General features: G+C 27.6%; 1 protein-coding gene across 12 annotated transcripts in view; it reads right to left on the reverse strand.

The window, feature by feature from the left end:
* Positions 1-24789, reverse strand: part of LOC111674587 (protein lap4) — a 241099-nt gene that overhangs the window by 148516 nt on the left and 67794 nt on the right. For 11 of the 12 annotated variants that reach the window (XM_046949910.1, XM_046949911.1, XM_046949912.1 and 8 more), the window contains exons 6-9: positions 24372-24738; positions 23988-24039; positions 19367-19441; positions 2682-2911 (exon numbers count right to left, since the gene is read on the reverse strand). In XM_046949910.1, coding sequence (XP_046805866.1) covers positions 2682-2911; positions 19367-19441; positions 23988-24039; positions 24372-24738 — 724 coding nt within the window. The remainder of the gene's footprint in view (positions 1-2681; positions 2912-19366; positions 19442-23987; positions 24040-24371; positions 24739-24789) is intronic. The other variant, XM_046949898.1, reaches the window with a different exon arrangement.

The following is a 24789-nucleotide window of genomic DNA, read 5'->3' on the forward strand; positions in this document are numbered from 1 at the left end:
TCACTTGAATAAGAAATTGTAAAATTTTAAAGAAATTAAGCGGAATCTTGCAATTTAAATCATTTATTGTTATAGTGCCATAACAATTGAACAGCCATATATTTATTATATTTCAAAAGTTGGAACCTGAGAAAGATCATAAAAGTTCCGAAAAATTGAGCTGTAAAGCGATACAATAAAATCTACTGACATTAAGGTCTTGACAATCCTATTCCATACTTTAAAGACCTTTGCATAAAATTGCTTTCTTTCATCGTATGCTTTTCTAACAAATCTCCACTAGCAATTTTCCTCATATAAAAAACGGATAATATGGAGCTCAATTTAAAATTAATACAGCTTGTTCACGAAATCAGTGTTTTACAACTCTACAGTGTAAGTTGGAAAACTCCTTGCTACCAACAAGGGGTCCCAGGGATGGAACAAGAGATTTTGTTTCAGTATCAAAAAATATTTCAGAGAGTACTTTTTTGGATCTCAAAGTACCTAAGTTAGGTTGATAGGAGGATGTGTACAACATCAAATCCGAAGAAATGCACCTAGGCCACAAATAGGCCTGCGCTCTTTATCACGAAAAAATAAGGAACTGAATGAATTATTTTTCAGTGTTCAGAAACTCAGTTCCTTGAACGTAATTCCTAAGAATCTTCCAATCAGTGTTAGTCAGGAATGTTATTTCTGGAATAACATCACTTCCAAGATACTTGGATCTAACTTCGACGAATGCCTGGCAGTGGCAAAAAAAGTACTCCAGAGTTTCACTGTCCTCTCCACATGCTCTACATACGTATGAATCCGAACGTCCAATTCTGCATAAATGTCCACTCAGAATACGTACTATCATACTAATTTCAGATTTGCCCATTTTGAGGAGATTTTTCGTCTTGCTCTCATCAGGGTCCCCCATAGGATTTTCGTGGTTCTACCCACTGTTTCATTATTCCAAGAGGTCTTATGCGATTCTCTCACCCATATTTTTAGTTCAGCTTTTGTTGCGTCGAATGGTTTTGCGTTCGTCAGTTTAACTGCCTTTAAAGCTATTACATTCGCTCTTTCGTTACCGACTACTCCCGAGTGGGCTGGTACCCATATGATGTCTCGAAAAGGGACAAAAATTGCGATTTCTCAAAACTCAGGACATAATATCTCAGATTCCAGATGTGATGGAGAAAATATGAAGTAACATTCAAACTCAGCGAATAATCTTATAGAAGCGTCTAACACAGTCTCAGGGTTTCAACTATTTTAACATTTTGTCTGATAATATTGAAGAGAAACAGCTACTAAAGTAATAGAGTACTTTAGTAGCTGTTTCCTACAACTTTTATTTGATGCATTTTCGAGAATAAGTGAAAAAAAAAATAAAAAGTATTTTAAATTTTAAAGAAACTTTTAACCCCATATTCTAATTCTCTTGTTATTTCAAAACGATTTATTGAAAGTTCCCATACAAAAAAATTATTTTAAGAGACAGATTTACTACCGGTTAAACGATAATCGGATATTGAGATTGTAGCCCTGAAATATGTGAATATGTGAAAACGCTCTCTTAATATTCTCTTGTACGATGCAGCAATCGTTTTTTAGTTTTAAATACAATTTCAAAAGTGCCATAGTAAGATTTGGGAACCCATACGAAAACTCCGTCGTGAAAAATATATATTTTCTTATTTTTCCATCGATATTTATTTTTTGATCCAGAAAAACAGCATTATTCCATTTGGTCGTTGTATTATTTTCATATTGGAGGCTTTAGGATTGTAATTCAATAGAGGTTTATTTCGGAAGGTTCAACGATTCTCTTCGCTTTGTTGCTTTTTGTTATTCATCCTTTTAAATTTTTAATTAAGCTTTACAACTTGCTAAAATATCTGTATACAATTGGCTGTTCTCTTTTTAGAAATTTTTGCTATTTAGACTGCATTTAGTCCACTGGAATTAAAAATTGTTCTTTATTCTTTTTCGGAAGTTTTATGAGCTTAATAGTTTAAAGTATAATATGGACAATGCCTTTTTTGACTGAAATTATATTGCTTTTCTTATTAGGAATTGCTCTTCTTAAAAAAAAATCGAAATTGGAAGTCGATTTTAAAATTGCTTCTTTTTGGGTTAGCAGTAGTATAATTAAGAATAGAGTTCTAAGGAGAACCGATATGCAGAATACAAAACAAAATCAACATTTTGTACTAGAATTAGGTTACTGTTAAAAATTAAATATAAAATATAAACAAATAGCATTCATAACATGTAAACAATAACAACATTTGACAGAAAGCATACTCTAAACAACCAGCAAAAAACATATGCTTTATAGCAGCCACCTGTCAAATTATGCCATGTACCAGACTATATAGAACTCTTTACTCTATGAACAAGTTTTCGGAAGTTAGGCAATGACAAGAGCTATAACAATATACTAAAGCTTTTAAAAGATTTATATAAATTAAATTGATACGAATTTTATGTAAATGCACTAGTTGCAGAATATCCATAATAATTACAATACAGTTGTACAATTTTAAAAATAATTTTGCGGTCTATAAAGAGAAATTTAAATAAACGATTGAATAAAAGTTTTTTTGCGGTTTAGCTATAACGTTTATTTACACTGAGCAAAAATTTCTGTTAATAATTTCTAATGTTTTTACCCCCCTCTCTACTCCCCCCCAACCAACACTTACCTCTTCTGTTAAGGTATCTAAATTTGACGATACACCAGGCGCCTCATCTGTACGATTTTTAGCCAATAGCTTTTTGGCTTTATCTCTTAATTCCTTGGGATGTGGAGTATTTTGACGCGTAAATGGTGTGTCTTTATCTTGAACCGGTATGTCGGCATTAAATTTAACGGAATGTGTCCTTGAAGCTTCACGCTCTTCCCAACCTTCAGAGTCTGGTTCTTGTTCACGTGCTAATGATGTTGAGTAAAAAAGAAAATAAAATAAAATTGTAAATTATTAATAAAAAGTTTGTTGTTGTTGTTTGTTTGCCAATATAATTAAGTATAAAGTAATAAATGTTAGAGAAAATATTAAAAAAGAAAGATAAATGAGAATAAAAATCAATATGTTAATCATGCAAATATTATACGTTATTAATATAAATTCCGCAAGTATTTACACACATATTTAGATTATGAATAATATGTAGTAAAATTGTATTAAAAATTTACAAAAATGCTGCTTAATTAAGTGTCAAATATTAATTCATAACTTAATGATAAAAATATGGAAATTTTCTAAACCATTTCTAATTTAAAATATTTACAGTTTATTTTTACAGTTTTCTAAAATTTAAAAAAGCATTGGCAGATTTTTAGTTGTAAAGTGCTAAAAACATGAATTCTGAAACCTTGATTTAAAATAACAACAACTTTTTTATTTGCAAATAATTAAAAATTCTTAAAATATGTATAACTTTTTACATTTATTTATAATTATGTGTTGATTTTATAATGTTACAATCAAATAACATTAAAAATAGAACAATATTAATTTCCAACCAAAGCATTATTAATAGAACAAAAAACGCAAGTTTTTTTTTAACAAAGAAATTTTATACTAGGATAAATAAATGAAAACAAAACAGGAAATGAAGGACAAAACAGAAGTGGAAATGGTGTGTATTATGTTGAACAGCTAGGAGGGCGTTTTTCACATCAACTTAAAAGTGAAATAAGGTGGGAGCAAAAAGACAAAAACAGAATATAAATTTAATCTGCCCTATTCTATGAAAAATCGTTAAGTATGCATTAAATTTATAATAAAATTATAATGAAATTGTAGCGTAATCGATGCCAGTTTTAAGAAATTGTATTTAAACTGATTTTCCGATTCTCGCAGAATTATAAGGAGTGAGATCAAAAAATTCTTAACATACATATATGTTTATAAAAAAGAAACCACTAAACTTACAGCTTTATTTTTTTTTTTATTTGATTCAAATTATTATTACAATTTACAAAAAAAAAAAAAAATATTTTTATAGTTTTAATCACTAGTGATGAAATTTTGAACCCTTTTCGGAAACCCTTCCATTAACGTTTTTATAGTGCTTTCTGTCACTTTGCTCGAACATGTAGTCCATCTCCGTTTAAAATCTACCACACTTTTGGACACTTTTTTTGTACTCTTCAATTCTCTTTTAACAAGAGCCCAATATCTCTCCACTGGCCTTAGCTCTGGGCAGTTTGGAGGATTTGCCTCTCTTGGTACAAATACCACATTATTGTTCTTGTACTACTCAAGGGCTTGTTTACCATAGTGACAGGATGCCAAGTCAGGCCAAAAATAAGTGGACACATTATGAAGTCTTATGAATGGAAGAAGCCTTTTTTGTAAACATTCCTTGATGTAAATTTCGGTATTTATAGAGCCCGTTGTAACAAATGATTGGCTTCTTTTGCCGCAACTGCATATTGCTTGCCATACCAAGAAATTTCTGGGAAATTTTGTCTGCTTATGGGTCATAAACTTTTCATCAACATTCCCTCGAGCATCAGCAACATAAAACTTTTGACCTGGAAGTTGCAAAAAATCTGCCAGAACATTTGTTTCGTCATCCATTATGCAGCAAGAATATTTTTTTATAAAACTTGACTTCAATTTCCGTGCTCTGTTTTTGGCCTCTAAATTTTTAGCAGCGTTCCTGTCAGGAACTTTTTGAGCCTTGTATGTTTTTAAACATGCATTAGCTTTAACTTTTCGTACCAAATAGTCCGAGCACTGAGCTAAAGTGTTGGGAGCTCTTTTGAAAATGCGTTCTATTTTTTTGGCTTTAGAAACATCATGTGGACCATTCCTTCTACCTGAACCAGGTTTTCTATCAACTGACAAGTTCTCCCGGTACTGTTTAATAACATTGGAAACAGTTTGACGGCAGACCTTTGTATGCTTGGCCAACTTTTTGTAAGACCAAGTTGGGTTTAGTTGAAAATATTTAATAATTTCAGTACGCACTTTTTCTGGTCACTCATTTTAATCAGATTAACAAAAAAATTAATGTAATTGACATTACACATAATAACTGACATGTTTTTCAAAGGTAACTGGATCAAAAAAAATCAAATAATACTTTGATTGAAAAATGTAATGAAAAACGTGTGTTAAGAATTTTTCGATCTCACTCCTTATAGTTAATTTCTTACCACAAACAGAAATTCATAATGATACAAAATTAATTAAACAAAATTAAGAACCAAAATTAGGTTAGGATGACGAAATTGTGTTAAATATTATATAAAGCGCACAATTCTTTTAAAAACAAATTTATTGAACATCAATTTCTAATCAGTGTTTCAGAATAATTTTTAGAATCACTTCGATGTTCAGATGTACACTTTCCGTGATAACACGAACTTCCGTCTAGAAGCTAATAATAAGGAATACTGTAATTATATAGGATTTGACGTTTCAATATTAATCCGCCTTCCAATTTTTAGCAAATGTTACTATTAACAAGTTTGATTGGTACTTTATATACTCTCCCCTAACGCCAATAGAACAGATATATTTGTTCCCTTGAAATTTTCATTCCTCTCGAATAAATATTCCTATAATGATAATATCATTTAAAACAAGAATCATTACATTTAGGGTAGAAGGGGGATCATACGCCATAGGGGCACATCTGCCAATAGCGAATAACTTGAAAACTGAGTAATCGATTTTATCGAATTATCAAATTTTGTTTTCGTTTATCGATTATCTATCATCCCTGAAAATTTGAAATATTAACTTTCCATATGATGGGAGGCAGACATGATTAAATGTTTTTCAAAGGGCTATGAAAATATTTCACTGTGTGAACTTTTTGTGCTAACTTAATTAGTTTTTGTGATAGAAAAAATATATTGGTCAGTATTAGAACGTCAATAATAGTGAACAATAAGGCATAATAATATTTTCGATAGTATAATTTGAAGCCAGAAAAAATTGAAACTAAATCCCAGAACTGCCCGTGGGGTACATGAGCCAAATATATGTAATACTTGTGATGTAGAACAAAATTTGGTAATTTTTTCTTTTATTTTACTAATGACAAATCTACCCCATCCCATTGGCGCATTTACCCCATGGATGGGGCGGTATTGCCGTTTTTGGACAGTGCGGAAAAGTTAAAAAAATATGTACATGAGGATGACATTTCTAAGTATCCAAATTTGAGGCCGCATCAAAAATATGTGGTGTATGGTCCCCCTTTTACCCTACTCAGTTTAAAAAGTAAAGAAGGTTACCAAAAGTCTTTGTCCTTTTAACTAAAGCCATTGTCTAAAAACATAACAAATCTAAGAAGCAAGGGGGTGGATATATGTAATGTTTAGACAATATTTGAAATTAGAAAATTATTAATGAATGATTATAGTAATTTTTATTAATATTTCTACAAAATAATACAAATTATGTGATGTATACATATGTATAAATATATCGATAATAAATGCCATAAATTTAAAAATAGCACAAAAAAACCCTACCGAAATACTCGCATACACACACAAATAATACATAAATAAAATCAATAAATTCTGTATTTAAAAACATTTAAAATGTCGAAAACAAAAATAAGTTATTTATGTTAATAAAACATGTAAATTAAAAAAATATATATATTATGCATATTAATAGACATTTTTTTCTAAGTCAGTCACTTAGTCAGATAGTCTTTCCATTTGTTTGCCTTTGCATGACATTATTAAAAATTATATTTTTATTTTTCTAATTTCGATGTGAAAAAATTCAAGTTTATTTCGTTTTATTGTTGATTTTTAAAACTAGACTTTTTCACACAAAAAGCAAACAAAAACTGAAAAAAAAACGTTAATTCACACACTTTAATTTATTGTAGAATTAAGTTAAGATGTGAGTGAGTCCAAATATATTGACGAGTACAAGTAGAGGAGCTTAAAACTGGAAGTACTAGATCGTAATATTTATTTAGTATTAGTGTGAGTTCCCAGCTAGCATTTTTTTTTAAATGTTTAATCACATAAGATTCATTTATAACTCTTCTGCTGATCATAAATGATATATTCGTCAAAGGTATTTGATCGTTTTTTATAATTTTCGAATTATATTTTAGTAATTTTTGAGCCTTTTCTAAGTAAATTTTTAGGTTTGAGTGAAATAAATTACTAAATAGACAGTATAATCAAATTTCGAACATTTGAATGATTCATTTATAATTGCTGTACATTTTGTAATTGCTATAAATCAAATTTTAATCTGCACAATTTTCGAATCATTTTTTTAAGCGCGCAATTTATTGATCACATTTAGATCATGAAAAGGAGTCAAAAAAGACTCAGTTTTCAGATTAATCATTCAACAATCTTCTAAATGCTAGCTGGGTTATGATTTTACTTTTAAAGTGAAATAATTTACAACAACATCAGAATTTTATTTTAAAAATGCGTCATATTTTTTTTTAATTTACTGTCGACGAATGATTAGTATTAGTTACTGTACTGGAGAAAAGTGTAGGGTACAGGAGTGTGGTGCGGTAAAGAATGTTTAGTTCAGTTTAGTTTAGCAAATTCAGTATTACGAGGTCATTTAATATTCATCTCCCATTTTGTTTGTTGCCGCTTTAAAGTTCATTTAGCGTTTAAATATGAAAATTATCCAATTTACAAATAAATTTAAAAAATATAGAATATAAAAAAATTGAAACGTCTATATTGTCTTTATATAAATTTTTTTCATCGTTGTTTTTTTCTGTTATTTTTCATTACGTGGTTTTTATTATTGTTGTTCTTTTTTTTTCTATAATAAAAGTTAAATTGTACATTTAGACTGTCTGTCATGTCGAGACTTTTTTGATACAAGTTATAATTAAATTTACATAAATCTTAATACATATGTATGTATGTACGTTCAGACGAATATATTCTGGTATGAGTTTTGTATGTGGTTAGATATGTTTTAATATTTAATTTATCTACAAACTTATTACTCTTTTATTTTATTATAATCGTATTTTTGTGTTCTTTTTTTCAACAAACTTGACCTTGAAAGAAGAAAAAATAAACAAAGGCCATAAAAGCGAAACTTTAAGATGATCATTCTTTTTTTTTTTTTTTTTCTAGAAAAAAGGTCATAGTTAAAGATTGATTAACTTGTTTGTATTTTTCATAGGCTTATATTAATATTAATTCATATACTGTTAGTTTCTTTATGTCGAAGTGAGAATCGAAACGAGACTTAGGAAGTACTAACTTCAACATTTTTGTAACTTAGCTGTCATAAAAGATAAGAGTGTTATATTCGGCTATGCCGAATATAACACTCTTATATCGGCTATGCCGAATCTTATATACCCACCATCAAACCTCGTTTGACTCGTATGAAACTTACTTATGTCGAATTTCATCTATATACTCGTATTTTTAGGGCAGTTATATGCGTTAAAGTAATTTTCTGAATGGAACCTTATATAGGGGGGTAAGGTCAATTATGGGTCGATACTCATAAAATTTGGTAGACAGAATTTGGTATTTCGTATTTAATTTATTTGTGTTGAATTTCATCGCTACACTCGTATTTTTAGCCATTAATGAGCGTTGCAGTCATTTTCTGAAGGGGACCTTATATGGAGGGTATGATATTGCCCATTATCTATAAGTATTTATGTGAAATTTCAACCCTCTAGCTCTTTTCATTCGGTCTCAATCGTGCTTTCAACAGACAGACGGACAGACATGGCTAGATCGACTTAGAATTTAATGAGGACGCAGAATATATATACTTTTGTGGTCTTTGACAAATATTTCGATGTGTTACGGAATAACAAAATCAATATACCCCCCCTTATTTTTTGATGGTGGGTATAAAAAGTGCCTTTTATAGGTTCTCACTTACTCACAGAAAACTCAAAACGAACGTATGTCTGAAAGAATTATTTGGGATCTTCTGGAAACTGATTTCAATATACACAAGTACAGACAGACAAACGGGTAGACGACATGGCTAAATCGACTCAGTTATATAAAAGAATCCATAATATATACTTCATATTTTTGGAAAACTATATTGTATAAAGCATAACCTTTTCATAAAGGTATAAAACTTCAACAAAAACATAATTTTTCTTCTTTGATGAAAACTGGGAAACTATTGATTTCAAAAGGATACTTATTGACGCTCGATTCATTATGATTGTTTTGCAAAAAAGTAATAATTCCCAGGTTTCGCATCAGCTTGTAATATATACTTGTTACAAATTGATTACAAGGAAAATGTTAAAAATGTTTGAATAAATCTGTTGAGAAAAATTAAACTATATAATTAACTGGTCAAAAAAGAAACATATTCTAAAACAATAATATAAAAGTTAGTGTATATCATGTAATACATTTAGAAATTCCAAGTGGTTATTTTGTAAATCAATTCTATTTATACAATTTTTTAAAACACTTTCCATTTGAAACCTTTTGCCAAGTATGTAATTAAAATTATATTTGGAAAAAAATTTATCGTTTTTATTGTCACTCTTATTATATTAAAAAATAAAGAAAATTTTCCATTTTATAAATATTTTTAAAATATTTACACAAAATCTTTATTTGGCAATTAAATGAAAATATGTATGTGTGACTTTTTAAAAATTTTCCGTATTAATTTTCAAATTAAACACACATACAAAAGCTATTAAATTTCCACTTTTTAATGGCATTAACATTGTGTATAAAAAGTGATTTGAATAAATACACATGCTTCACAAATAAACCAAAATGTTGCTATTTGCCTGTTCAAAATCATGCTTTTAATCAAATGTTGCACACTGTACGAAAACGTTCGGAAACAAGTGAGTATTTTGCGTGTATACAAAATAGTAAACAAAATTTTGTTGTACTTGTTGTACACTAGTCATATAACTACATGGCCTTGTTTCTATCCATCTACAACCACATCTCTTTGCTTAACATTCAACAAGTGGCAGACAGGCAGCTTTAAATCATAACAGATCATATTGTGGCATATTGTAGTATCGTATCGCAGTGTGTTCTAGTTGTTAGTGAAAGGATGGGGGTGATTAGTTAAGCCCAAGGGGGTGGGATATGTATGTGGAACCATTTAAATGTGTTGGTTAGATGTTAATGGTTATGGTGGTAGTAAAACTGTTTAGTTTAGCACTTCAATCATTATATAAACATTTTTGGTTTAATTTGCGTTTTTAATCAAAATTTAAATGGTTTCTTTAGATGTGTTACGACGGCCTCTTAAAATATTCTAAACAAATTTCTTTTATAGTTTTTTTTCCAAAAAATTTTATTTTGTCTATTAAATTTTGGTTGTTTTCTTTTTAACCCAAAATTATGTTTCAATTCGTTTCAAGCCATTTATAATTTTTCATGTATAAATTTGTTGCTATTTTTGTGGTGATTGGGAATTGAATTAATTCATTTACGTTTATGAGTTTTATATTCGCTCGTTTGTTGAATTGGAGAATTTTTTTATTAAAATCCCCCCAAGTGATTATAAATATGTACGTTTATTATAGTTGTAATTGTTTATTAAATTTTAAGTTTATTTCTAGTTGCTTTTCTTATTGTATTCACCTTGCTTGTGCATGTGTGTGTTTTTTAATTATTTAATATTTGTCACTATAAATTCATCATCAATTAAACATTATTCGTTGTTAGTTCTGCTTTGTTGGCGAATTATTTATTAAATTATAAATAAACAAGCAAGTGTGCATGTACTTTTAAATATTTTTGTTATTTTATTCTTTATTAGAGTCCCACCGAACCTCAATAGAATTCTAAACACACCGAAACACCTTTACTTGTCAGTGTAATTTACATTTGTACAATTTAGAAAATGTAATAATAATGAATACGAAAAATGTAAAGATTGCTTTCCAAAATCTTTATTTCTGGCACAAATTTTGTGCAAATTCAATAAATAAAAATGTTTTTAATTTTAGTAATTTGGAACCACAGTGACAAGTAATTTCGATAAACACATTTGTTTATCCTACTTTCACCCACTGTACAGTATGTATGATAAAAATCGGGATTCTTTAAAAAAAATTTAGTTTGTTTTTTTTTAACTTTATTTCGGAATATTTTTACTTTTTTTGCAAAAAAAGATATTTTTTACAAAAGGGCTCAAAGGGGAGTAGGGCAAAATATGGACCTATCCTTAAAAATGTTGGTAGGGAGAGTTAAGTCTTCTTCTATGTAGAATTTAAAAGTGTTATTAGTGTTTGTAAGTGAATTTTGACCTTTAAGTCATTTTCTGAAGGGGAGATTGTATGGGGGATAGAGTCAACTAAAGCCCGATCATTACAAAAATCGGTAGTGGCATTTAAAGTTCTATAAAACTAAGTTTTGTCGACTTTTGTTAACATAATAGATCATTTAAATTAATTATAAGCCCAAAGGCCCTATTTGGGGTTTACGGTTGTATGGGGGCTAGGCTTCGTCTTTGGGACAAAAGAAGCGTGTATTCCAAATTGCGGCCTGTACCTTGCGCACAAGGTTTACATGGACAGCCAGCTAGACGGAGGGACATAGCTTAATCGACTCAGAAAATGATTCTAAGCCGATTGGTATACCTTAAGATGGGTATAGGACGAATATTTTTGTATGTTACAAACATCAGCACAAACCCAATATACCCTCCCCACTAAAGTGGTGTAGGGTATAACGAGATAACGAGAAAATATCAATTGAAATAAAATTTTCAATTGATATATTATACTGTGAAAAAATTTGTTCACGTTATAGAGCTTTCTGTGTTTGTTCACGTTACAGAGTAGTCAATGTAAAAAACATCTTGTTCACGTTAGACGGTGTTCACGTTACCGCGAGTGCACTGTAATAACAAAATCTCACACTAGTATGTTTTGACCTGAGAATTAAACATTCGTATCCTACGATTTAACATCACTGACAACCCAAAAACGACAAAGACTTTTATTAATTTTTATAAACGCTTAGTAAGGTTATTGAATACTTATTGTACGAATTTATATAGAAAACATGTACTTAATAAATCATAAATAAGCGATTAATATCTTCATAAATTACTGAGTTAAAAGATATCATTCTTTCATTCAATCTATCATAGTCTGGTAAAATTCAAAATATATATAAAAAAAATCCAAAAAATATTGCCAAAACTTAGACACAACAAAGCAGCCCTTTAGATTATAAACCTCAGCAAAAATTTTATTAGTTCCACAAGTAGTTTAAGAACACATGATTATAGCTAATACTCGTTCTAATTTCGTGTTGAGATCAATGATTTACAGGACATACGCGTTTTTAATCATTTTTCATATTTTGATTTTTTTTAATTTTATTTAGAAAACTTACATACAATTGGGAGACAAAGTTGGGCTGTGGTTCTATATTAAAGACCCAAAAACAGAAATATACCACCGTTAACCTAACCACAAGAAAAATTTCCAGAGAAAATCCAACCAATAACGGAATGTGTAAATTGTGTTATAATGAATATAGCATCCACTGGGCGTAATATATTTACCGACGATATCAGGTGATAAAGTTCCATCTAAAGCCGTACTGGATTGTAAGAAAGCTTTAGTAGAAACCATTCCAGATAGAATAATAAAATTACTTTTTAATGGGGCATTGATTAGGAAAATACACTAGAAAACACACAAAATAACTGTAAAACTAGTTTTTAATCCAGAAAAGTTGGGTAATAAGATTTGTAACCACTTATTTTTTGGTCATCGTCGAACTAAAATAAGTAGTTATTCACCCAAAAAGTAACTACTTACACTTTTCTCCAATATTACTTGCCTAATTACCAGGTAAGTAAACATTTTGCTGGGTTTAGTATTAATGTACAACCAATGTCAAAAAACTAGTTCCTTGAAAACTCTTTAGAAGTATTTTAAAACTCTAACAATGTTTCGAAGAACGGATTTCAGAATTTGCGGGATCACTAGTTCCAGGTTGTTGTTTAATAATGTGAAGTGGTTCTATTTTCATTTGTTTTAGAACTAATTTTTTAGAACAAGTTCTAAATTTTTTAGTAAAATGAATCTAATCAAATGTATGTACACATAAGTATGTTTAAACTCATTTCCAAAATCAAACATACATATGTATATGCTCAACTGATTAACTACCTTTTAGGAATTGTTCTCAAATTATAATACGCATACAAACCATTCAAAAAAAAAACTTCACTAAATACTCTTAATTAGTTTAAATAATCTACAAACAATTCACTTCCCCATTTTATATCTCAACCCCAAATTTGGTTCACAATAGACTAAAGTGTCTAAAATATAAATGAAATAAATTTATTATTTGTTACCAAATTTGTTTTTAGAGGTTTTTAGCCTTTGGAGTCATAAAAACGTAACTAAAATTAACCTAATTAAACATACAGATAAGGTGCGATTCACGATTTCTTTTCATTCTTATTATTTTTTTACTTTTATTTTGTTTAAATTTTTCGAATTGTTTGTATTCATTTTATTTGCAGTATAAATTAAATGGAAATGGAATGCGTTTATGTTGCCCACAAACGAAAAATATTTCTTTTGTTAATTTTTTTTTTTGTATACTTTTTATTTTTCAGTTATTTTTTGTTTTATAAAAAAAGTCTCGAGTTGCAAGTTTATATGTAGAAATAATGTATAGTGTGTTTAAAAAGACATGATTTGTTTGTTGTTTATTTATTTATTTTTATTATTCTGACTGTAAAAATTATATTGTTATTTGTAAAGTATTATTTTTTGTAACAGAATGTTAAAGAATTTAGTATTTAAAAAATAATCTACCCAGGAAAAATTTTAGAACTTGTTCTAAAAACTACTAGTTCTAGAACGAGTAAAAACAGAACCACTTCAGATTCTTAAACAACAGCCTTGGAACTAGTAGTATCGCCATTACTTCTGGAACCCATTCTTTTGAATTTATTAAATACTTCTAATGTGTTTTTAAGGAAATAGATTTTTGAAAATATTGCTATTGCACTAGTTCAATGGAATGCATACTAGTTCCGAAACAACTTCTTGGAATCAATTGAAAAAAATGTTAAAAAATTAAAAATGTACAAATTTATTTTTATCGAAATAGAAAACGCATTCAAATTTATATTTTTGTTTTCCACTGAACTAAACTTTATCTCTGATACAAAAAGTATTTAATATATAATTTTTAAATACTTCTACAATATTTTAAATTTTACTACGATTCTAGTAGTAAGTTCCAAATGCACCGATCATTTTCATTTTCACGAACTGGGCTCTGATAGTTTTCCATAAAAAATTTATATATTTTTATTATAATTCTCAAATACTTTATATGAAGATTGAATAAAAGTCATAGACGAAACCAGTCATTAGAAAGCAGTAAACCTATTTATTACCTTTCCTAATTATATTAATTAGCTAACATTATCTAATGAAATACGGCTTAAACATATAGTGTGCAGTTTTATTTTTACAAAAAGAAATCATACATTTAATAGAATGCTTAATATACATACAAACTCTACAATCATTCACTTTACGCTTCAGTTTTTTTTTTTTCATTTTTTTGGCCATTCAGTTAGAATGAAAAACCCCGAGTGAATATAGAAACAAAACAATAACGACAAGACAACGCCTTGTACAAAATGAATGACGTAATGTAAGACTTTTTTAAACTTTTTTGTCTTTGCGATTTTTTTTTTAATATTTACACATTGAGTTTTTGATAGAAACAAAAAATTATAAATTTTTGTTAGCAAAATATTTGCAATTTTTTTAGCCACCAAAAGGTAAATAAATAAATAATGAGATAAAAAAATACACTATTACTGAACAGAGTTGCCAAGAGATTTTGAAAGTTTATTTTGGATTTTTCAGAATATTTATGAAATTTATACAAACAATTCAAAATTTCTACATAATTTTATAAAACTTTTTTTAGATTAATGATTTTCCTTTGAAAACATTTGGCAACCATGATATAAGAATCATCACAAACCAGCAAAAGGAAGTATAAATAGCAAAACATTATTGCAAAAGTTTATTAAAACACTTTAAAATTCCCACAAGAAAAAAGTGTAGTTGTGATGGTAATTAACAATTTAACATGTACTAATGCCGGTTTAGTTTAGTTGAGTTTATTTTATTTTCTGCTTTGCCGCCGCCGGCCGCTTCAACTAAAAAAAATGGCAGTTGAATTGAACAAATTTGTCTATGAAGTCATGCGAAATAACTGTTTTTAAATTCTTTTGACTTTTTTAGTCATTTGTTTACTTAAACAATTTATGGTTAAAAAAACGTTTGCAAATTTTTGGATTAACTATTCGTTAAATAAAAACTTTTTAGAGAGCAGCTATGGTTTAAACCAAACGTGACTAACAATACATATGAAATCTCGTGAAATACTTTTTATATATTTTCACAAATCAGTAGTAGTAGTCAAAGAACATACAATTTGTAAATAAATTGGAATTAATCGAAATTTTGTTAAAATTTATAAAAGTTAGGAATTTAGTTATCAAATAGTTTATTTTGCTTAAAATATTTTCAAAGCGAATTTTAAAGAAATACCACAAAGGAAATACAATTAGTACAATGTTGAATCGAAATGCTGATATAACTATATTTTGTTCTCGAGTATAAAATGGGTCGAATAGGTTTTTTAGTGACAATCGCAACTTGTATTCCGTCGGATTTATGTATTGTATTATTAGGTAATTTTAGAAAATTTGTTGACATTCGCCTGAGTACCGAAGAATGAAAGATGTACTTACTTACATTTGTAGTCTGTACATTTTAGTATCTACTACATAGTCTAAAGTACTCTAATACATTACTTTTAAGTATTCTAGTAATGACTTGCATAGAAAATGATAAGAATTTTTGACTTTTGTCAATAAAATAACTAAGCATTTATTCTGTTTGTAAGACATCGGACCAACTGAAAAAATGCTCTTTATAAACAATTTTATTATTTTTTGCAAAAACACAACATTTAACCCATTCGTTTCCACTGTACTCGCTTGGGTACAAAAAAGAACAAGTTTCGGTTAGATTATCCATGTTACTGAGTTTTTTGTACAATTTTATTTTTGGAATATTACTATAGAATCCAAATACTAAATGTAATGAATTATAAAATCATAAAAACATAACGATAAATTTTAAATTTAATTAATTTTTAAATTTAATTTAATTTTTCGATTTTTTGCACCTTTTATTGCAATTTGATGTCAAACTTCCATTTTGAGTTAAATGAAATTTAACTGCAAAATTAAGTAAACCGATCATCCATTTTGATGTTTATGTCCATTTTGGTAAAAAAAATTAGAAGGCTTTGTAAGTGCTGCTACTTATCTATTATAAAATCAGTTCACATTTAGGGTTTTTTATTATTTTTCCAAATATTGCCAAGAAATAGACAAAAAGGATTTGCTAAATACAGTTAATTACTGGTGAATGAGAATTGTATGACAATAGTTCCAATGAAGAATACATCCCATTTGATGAATTTAAATTAATATATTTTAGCACAAATATCAATAAAGTGTCGAAAAAGTGGACTGAATACGGTAATTCACAGAGAATTTCAATACATTTTATAGTAAATTTAATAGAAAAATTCTTAATACTAATTGATTTTAATTTTTATGTAGGAAAGTACCAAAATATTAAAAAAATACTAATAATAAAAATTGCTTTAAATTTTTTTATTTATTTGTATTTATACCCATATTGTCCCGTTGTACCCACCCGAGTACAGCCCAAATATCGCATTTCCAAAATTTAAAAATTTTTTATTCTTAAATTTTATTTAAAATTAACCCATAATAAGATACATTTTGCAACAAATAATTTAAATTTATTTATATTAAGATGGTGTTAACTTCTTTTTTGTAATTAAGTACATCTTTGTAGGCTAGCGTAGTAAGTAGTTCTCTCCAATGTCTACGCCGTATTAAAATAGTGAATTGAAATGGTAATGAGTAATGAAAAGTGCTGTTACTACTTTTTCACTTATTATTTTCCACTAAACTTCTTCTTAGAACTAATATTTCTCCAGCAAAAACAATGTAACGACTTACAATTACTCAACAACTGACTTTTCAAAGACTGCTATATACCGTCTTCATTACTTTGAAAGAGTTTAGTAATAACTTACAAATAATATATTATGTAAGTACTTACTATATTGTTTTGCTCAGAAACATTACCTATCTCCCTATTTGTAATCGATCGTGCTAAGTACTTGCCATCCACGTGTTAAAACAATGACTTAACATGGTATTGTGCAGGTTTAAGGGATAATGATTACATTTTCTATTACATTTGAGGTAATTGTAATTTATGCTTTACCAATTACAATTACTTTTAATTGTAATTGACGTTTACTTATAACTGTAATTAAAGTTTTCCCAGTTACAATTACTTGTAATTATAATTATTTTAAATTGTAATTGAAAATTGTACAATTGCAATTGCTTGTAATTTTAAATATTGTTCATTATAATTACATGAACTTACAAGTAATAGTAATTGGTTTTTGGTCAATTACTTAATTAATTGCTTATTTCTCATTTACACATTACAAGTAATTGTAATTAATCATGTAATGAATTACTTTGTGTAATCATTATGTAAGTTTATCATTAATGTAAGTTTTCTGCTGGGTTTTTTACATTTGAATAATATTTTTTATATTCCATTATATTTTTGTAATCTAAATTTTGAACTTAATTTAGATTAGGGTAGCGAAGCACAACGGGTACTTTAGTATATTTTATAATAATAGGAACAAAATATTAAAAGGTTAATTACGATAAAATGTATAATAAATTAACATATTTTAATGTACACATACAGATGTATATAAAACAATTGTTAAAGCATTTGAATATCTTGTAAAATAATCTGCAAATCAATTTTCATTTAAAATTTACAAATGCGGCAGTTAAATGCTTAATAAAATAAAAAAAAACACACACAACACAATAAATATTTTATTCATATTTTTCCGACGCTGGCGGCATAAAATCAATCAATAAAATGCTCCTCATAAATTGTTTTCTTTATTAAATTATTTCATATAGAAAGAATATTTGTTGCGGTAGATCTTTTTTGTATTTAGAACTTTTTATTTGAAATTTAATATGAATTCATATTTGTATGAAATTTCACATTTTCAATAAAAAAACTGATTCGTACATGTATAAACCAAATTAATAAAGATTAATTAACTTTGCATGTTTATTCTATTTTATTGGAAACAGAATTTATTTAATAAATATCAAATGTCAATATTTTTACAAGCATATACATAATTATATGTATGTATGTAGTTGAAAAACATATTTATATTTGATTTTAAAACATATAATTAATTGTATTTATTTTTTGTTTTTTTTTTTTTTTTGCACTTAAAGTAGTTATTACAAATCCACACCCAAAGTAAACATTTAAAAAATTATAAATATTTTGCGGCAAGTTACAGAATATATTTATATTTATATGTCGGAATGATTAATTCATTTGTGGTTAAGAAACGGTATTAGCGAAATGTTAAGTTTTTAATTTCATAAGAATATTAAGTAAATATCTCGAATTCTCGCAATTCTATTTCTAAAGATATTTAGAAACTTTTCTGAAAAAATTTTAACTTTACAAAAAAATTATAAATACAACTAAAAATTTCTGCAATTAAATTTAAATTTTTCTTTAATTTAACTCAAATTTTTTTCAATTTAATTAAAACTTTCTTAAATTTAATTAAATTTTTTTTCAATTTAATTAAAAAATTTGATTGGAAATTTCAGTATTTTTTTTAGAAATTACGAAACAATTATTTAATAAACACGAATCTAACGAAATTTTTATTTAATTTATTTATATTATTTAATTAAAATTCATCACAACCAATACATTTCCCTACACGGTCAAAGGTCATACCATTTAATATTTTGAATTTTGCATAAATTTCGCATTGACAACTACTAAAACAACAAGCAATAAACATTTCGTTTATATTATTTAATAATAACTAATTAATTTATTTATATGAATATTATTCTTTTGTTTTAAAAATTAATTAAATAAAAATTCATAAACAACAAAAATGTAATAAAAAGAACATAAAACTTAATACAAAATGCAGTTATTTAAAAACACAAACATTCAGTCATTCATGTAACTAATTAGTTAAATGTTTATTATATTGATTTAGTTTTATATATAAATTTTGAATTTTTTCTCTCTTCATTTTATACAGTTGGCCAAAACAATAAAAAACCAAATTTTCCAAATTAAAAAAAAAAACGAAAATCAGGCAAATTTTAGAAACATTTAGCGAAATTATATCATAAAAAAATAATAATAAAAATTTAAATTCAAATAGAATTAGCAAGCAAACCTTGTTGTTGATAATTATGAAATTCCGATGAATCGAATTTCTCACTCGATCTATAAAGTTGGCCGGGTGGAAAATCTTTTTGTTTAAATTTTCATTTACAATCACATTTAAATATTCAACAAGTAGTTGTAGGAGGAGAAAGGAAATTGTTTTGATTTTTCCATACCATGTCGTTGTTAGGAGGAGTGGTGGGTAGTCGGTAGTTCGATTTTTTTAACACACACGCACACACATAAATTTTGATTTTTTTATATTTTTTACAAATAATTTTAGGCATAATTAACAAAATAAGGAAATAAACAAATTAAAAAATTCAACATAAAAGAAAAGTGCGTTGATGGTAGTTTTAATTTTATTACGCAGTGTTCAACATAGATTGTTTGTGGATTTTTATTTTAAATATTTTGTATGGTGTAGTAGTAGAAGTAGAGGTGGTAGTGGTGGATACAAAAAGATACAAAGAAAAATATTTATTTATTTTTTTATTATTTAAAAAATGTAAAAAATAATATATTTATATTCTTTTTTATATTTAGTGTGTGAAGTGATTTGATTATTGTTATTATTAAGAAATACATAAAATAAAAAGTATAATTGGTTTCTTTAAAGCAATTAAATTTAATATTTTTAATTTTTTAATAATTTTAAACCCTAAAGTCTGTTGTGTAGAAGTTTCAAAATAAGAAACAATAATTGTATTTTAGAAAGAACTTAATTTATTTTAAGAAATTTTGAACTGAATAAAAAGTTTATAACTTTTAAATTTAAATTCTTTTAATAAATCATTTTAATTGTTCTTAATTTTAAACTTCCTGGAATAGTAATGTAAAACTGACTTAATGTTGCTTTGAAATTAAATAGATTTTATTTTGTGTGGACCGAAATAAAAATTGAATAGGAAACTAATGATTTAAAACATTAAGCTAGTCATTACCCTGCGGTTCTGTGGGACAGTTCCAAATTGGCAGTTTAACCTACCTTATTTGACATGTGCTTGTCAGATTATAAACTAGAAATATTTTCGCTCAAGTTAGTTTTTTTACATGTCTACACTTTTTAGATTGCATGGGGACTATAAAGCGACGTTTGTGTGCACTATCGCTTACAATAAGTTCATTCGTGACGAAAGTCAGATTAGATGCAACCAACCAACATTTTTACGTAGTGAAACCCAGCAAAAACTGCGAAACATGCGTGCAAAGAGTACTTCTCAAAGGACTAAGAATATCCAAGACAAACCCAAATATATTGAATGAGCATACTCCATTGTGATGTCCAAGGTGAGGGGCACGTTCTCCATACATGCAATGCAGCAGAGTACTTCTAAAACTAATCCGTTGCTATATAAGGCAACATTGCCTCATATAAAGCAGGCTATATTCCAAGTTGCTATATTATCCAAATCGATCATATATTCTAATAATTTTAGGGAATTACTATCTTTTTCAGATGTAATCACAATTGCACTCTATTTAAGAAAATGATAAATCATAAGGACATCTCTACGCCAGTTTATCATATTAAGAAGTTCAATAATAAAAAAGAAATTATTATCATTACATTACATTATCATTACAAAATCATACTTTTAGTTATTGCCAGTTGTAATAATGAGCCTTAGAGAGTTGCAGATATTATAAAACCCCTGGGAATAATCGCCTTCGATTTAAAACAATAACTCAGAACATTTGGCAAATAAAAAAATCTTTACTGACAGGCTCAACAACAGACGAAATTCATATTAAAAAGTTCAATAAATAATATGATTATGAGAGGTTTTTATGTAAAGCCCTCTAGTGCTATTGATTAGGAATACCTCATGTAACTATTGACCGGTCCATCAATTGTAATATAAATACTAAATTTGTCATCCTATTTCGAACTCAACAAAATCATTTTCAAACAATTTTACATTACTATTCTTTTGATAATTTTTTATAGCCCTTTTATTTCTCTTTTCTTCGACTAAAGTGTATTTTAGAAAAAGTGCATTTAAGTTAAAGCCATTATCTAAATACTTAGTACTTATTTCATCACTATTATAATTGTTAATGTAACTACTGATAAGAAAAATACTCAAAAAGTGCGTAAATATTGAAAAATTTTTTAATAAAAATAGAAAAATTAATAAATGTTGCTGTTTGTTAATATTGCATATCTTTATATGTAGTTACGAATCGTTTAAACGAATTGCAAATGTTGTAACAGGTTGGTAGTTTTATTGTTGTTTTATTTCTATTTTCCGGTATTATTTTGAAAATCTTATCGCTCAGATAGCTAGCGTATTCATTCAATTGAATTCAAACAAATAGAATTCATTATGTCGTAGTACGCTTTAACTGGACTGACTTTAATTGTTACTACCCCAATATATATTGAGTCATTTATCTAAAAATAAGTTAGAAGATTTAAATATAAAAGGGTCTACAAATTGTTAGACGATTAAAAATGATATTGAAACCTAACCTAAAAACAACTCTCTGAAGTAACACCTTCCAGTTAAACGCACTTTGTTAGTTTTGTTGTTTGTTGTTTGTTTTTTTTTTTTTTTTTTTTGCTATTACAACAACTTTTATATACTTTAGATATTGCACAATGATTGTAACTTGCTTCTACTACTATGTATTTATTTGTTTACATATACATACATAGTTAGACCAGATATGAAAAAAGAGTATAGAAACACTCTTAAAAAAGAAACGTAAGTCTTGTAATCAAAATAACAGGTTGAATAAAAAAGGTAAACATTACGAGTGCCACTAACCAAATTTAATCCAGTAACAACAAGTGATTTTATTTTATTCAATTAACCTACTAAGAGGTTAGATAAAAACATTACCTTATTAGAAAACTTAAAAAGTAATTGTGAATAGGTTTTTATTTTGAAAACGGTGTGATTTCTATTTGAAGAAACTAGTTAGAATACGCAGAATAAATTGCACTGGTTACAATATAACACATTTTAGATATTAAAAGTAGTTATTAGTAAGAAAATACTAATGATACATATTTACTTTTTTGGAATATTTTCTGGAGCGATTTAAAAATTTTAGTAACAACCCAGTAAAATATTTTCAAATTTTGCTAATAAGTATTATAGGTAATGTACTTATTTCATACGTTACATGGTAATGAGTTATCAATAACATATGTCTAGTAAGAAATTAGTTAGTGTTTCTAACCGTAGTCGATTTTGGAAGTTATTTTAAGAAATGTTGATATTTACATTTGTGTGTAAAAAATTCCAGATAGAATGAAAATATTACTTTTTAATGGGACATTGAATAAGGGAATAGACTAGCAAATATAAAAACTAACTGTAAAACCAGTTTAAAATCGGAAAAGTCGGGTAAGCAGATTTGTAACCAGTTATTTTTTGGTCATTGTCGAACTAAAATAAGTAGTTATTCTCCAATATTAATTGCCTACTTACCAGATAAATAAAGATTTTGGTGGGATGTAATCTATTGGATGTGCATCTGGATAAATGAAGTTTTGATCTCCAAACCAGGTCACACACTAAATCGAAACTACAGACAGATTGATATTTCACAAAGAAAAATTTTCTTAGTAAATAGAATCTATCGCGGGATTTGGTGTTAATAATCGGTAGTCAGAGTGATTCATTACTTTGAAAGATATGGTGCATCTTGCTATTATATTGCATAGGCTACCTAGGATGGATGTCAACAAATAGATTTCTATTCTCTATTTATAACTCAACGGGTGCCAATTTCACAAGAGACTCTTAGGCCCCTGTCATGTTCTGCTGCCGAGTGGAGACATAATTTACTGATCTCCCATTTATCAGTGAATTTGGTTAAGTCACTTTTCAGGATTATAAGTAAGTAGAGTAGCTGTCCATACAGTATACTCTATATGTATTTAAGTTATATTGGAACATCAAATAAATCCAAATAATCACTCCTACGGCCAATAAAAATTTCGCATGAAATATATTACCATTTTTTGTTCCCCAATTTTGTTCACGTGAAAAATTCCACATGTTTTGTTTATAGAACTGCGTAAACAATAAACAACGGTTAGAAAAAGCTGTGAATGAGAAGCTTAAGCGAAATTCAGGATAACAATGATATTTTCACGGGAACACACATTTACCGTTTAAAATTTTTTAAAATAGAGTATTTTGCATTTATGTTCTTAAAACATTTGCATAATTCAAATCTATTTCGAATTGTATATTGTATTTCCTAAAAAAAATATTACACAATACTCCAATGTCTGAATCATCTGATAAAAAACACAAAAAGCGACAAAAATATGCCTTCCAAAACACGCTTTAGATAAGAAACCACAATTGACTTAATTGCAACAAAAAACTAAACATAATGAAACCGATATTAAAGATATGCAAAAAGAACAAACACACAATATTAATGTTTTTTCGATATATTTTCAAATAAATAATTTAAGCCCTTTTACAAAATGTGTATTAAAAATGACTAGACCTTGGACATAGAAATAAATTAGTTAACAATAAAATACTTGTAGTAAGAAAATACAAAAAAATAACAATAATACTATATAGAAAAATTTAAATGTTTGTTTTTTGTTATAAAAAACACATTAAATTTTTCGGTTGTTAGGAAAGAGCACATACCTGGAGCAATTGGTTGATATTCTTGTTGTGGCAGTAAATAGCATGTCAAAACCTACAACAAGAAAGAAAATACACAATAAAGTTTAAAATGAATAAAAGAAAGCAAAATGAAAAAGATAATAAAATAAAATTTTAAATAAATATTTACTTAAATAACAAATGATTAGTTAAACAAATAAACTTTAACAAGTAAAGAAAAACATTATGAAAACAAATTAAAAACAGAAAGAAAATATTTATATATTTAATTTCAGCAAACCCCATTCCCCCCTGAAAGTAACAGTTGTACAAAATTGACAGACACACAAAATACATACAACCGTCGTCAGTAAGGTGGTGAGTCAAGAAACGACCCCATTATAATATTCTTTTTCTTCAACATACCTGTTCACCTGTCTCCTCATCCACGTCTGGCTGAAATGTGAGCAAAGGTTGTGCCTGATTCTCTGACAGCCAAACGGCCTTCAATTGCAGATTTACCAGTGAATAGGGCAAATATTGCAATTGATTGCCAGATACATCGAGCACGTGCAACACACTGCAATTACCCAACTCTGGTGGCAACTTCTTCAATTTATTGTCGCGCAAACTTAAAACACCCATATTGGCACAATTACCAATTTCGATTGGTATATATTCGAGGGCATTACGATCAACATTTAAATTGCTTAATTTGGTCATTTGTCCAATAGAGGCTGGCAATTCGGAAAGGAAATTTTCGGTGAGTATGAGTTCTTGCATATTTTCACAGCTGTAAAAAGAGTAATGATAATTATTAATTTTGTAAAATAAAGATTTACAG

The sequence above is a fragment of the Lucilia cuprina genome, chromosome 4, assembly GCF_022045245.1.
Source record: "Lucilia cuprina isolate Lc7/37 chromosome 4, ASM2204524v1, whole genome shotgun sequence".
In the NCBI taxonomy this organism is placed as follows: domain Eukaryota; kingdom Metazoa; phylum Arthropoda; class Insecta; order Diptera; family Calliphoridae; genus Lucilia; species Lucilia cuprina.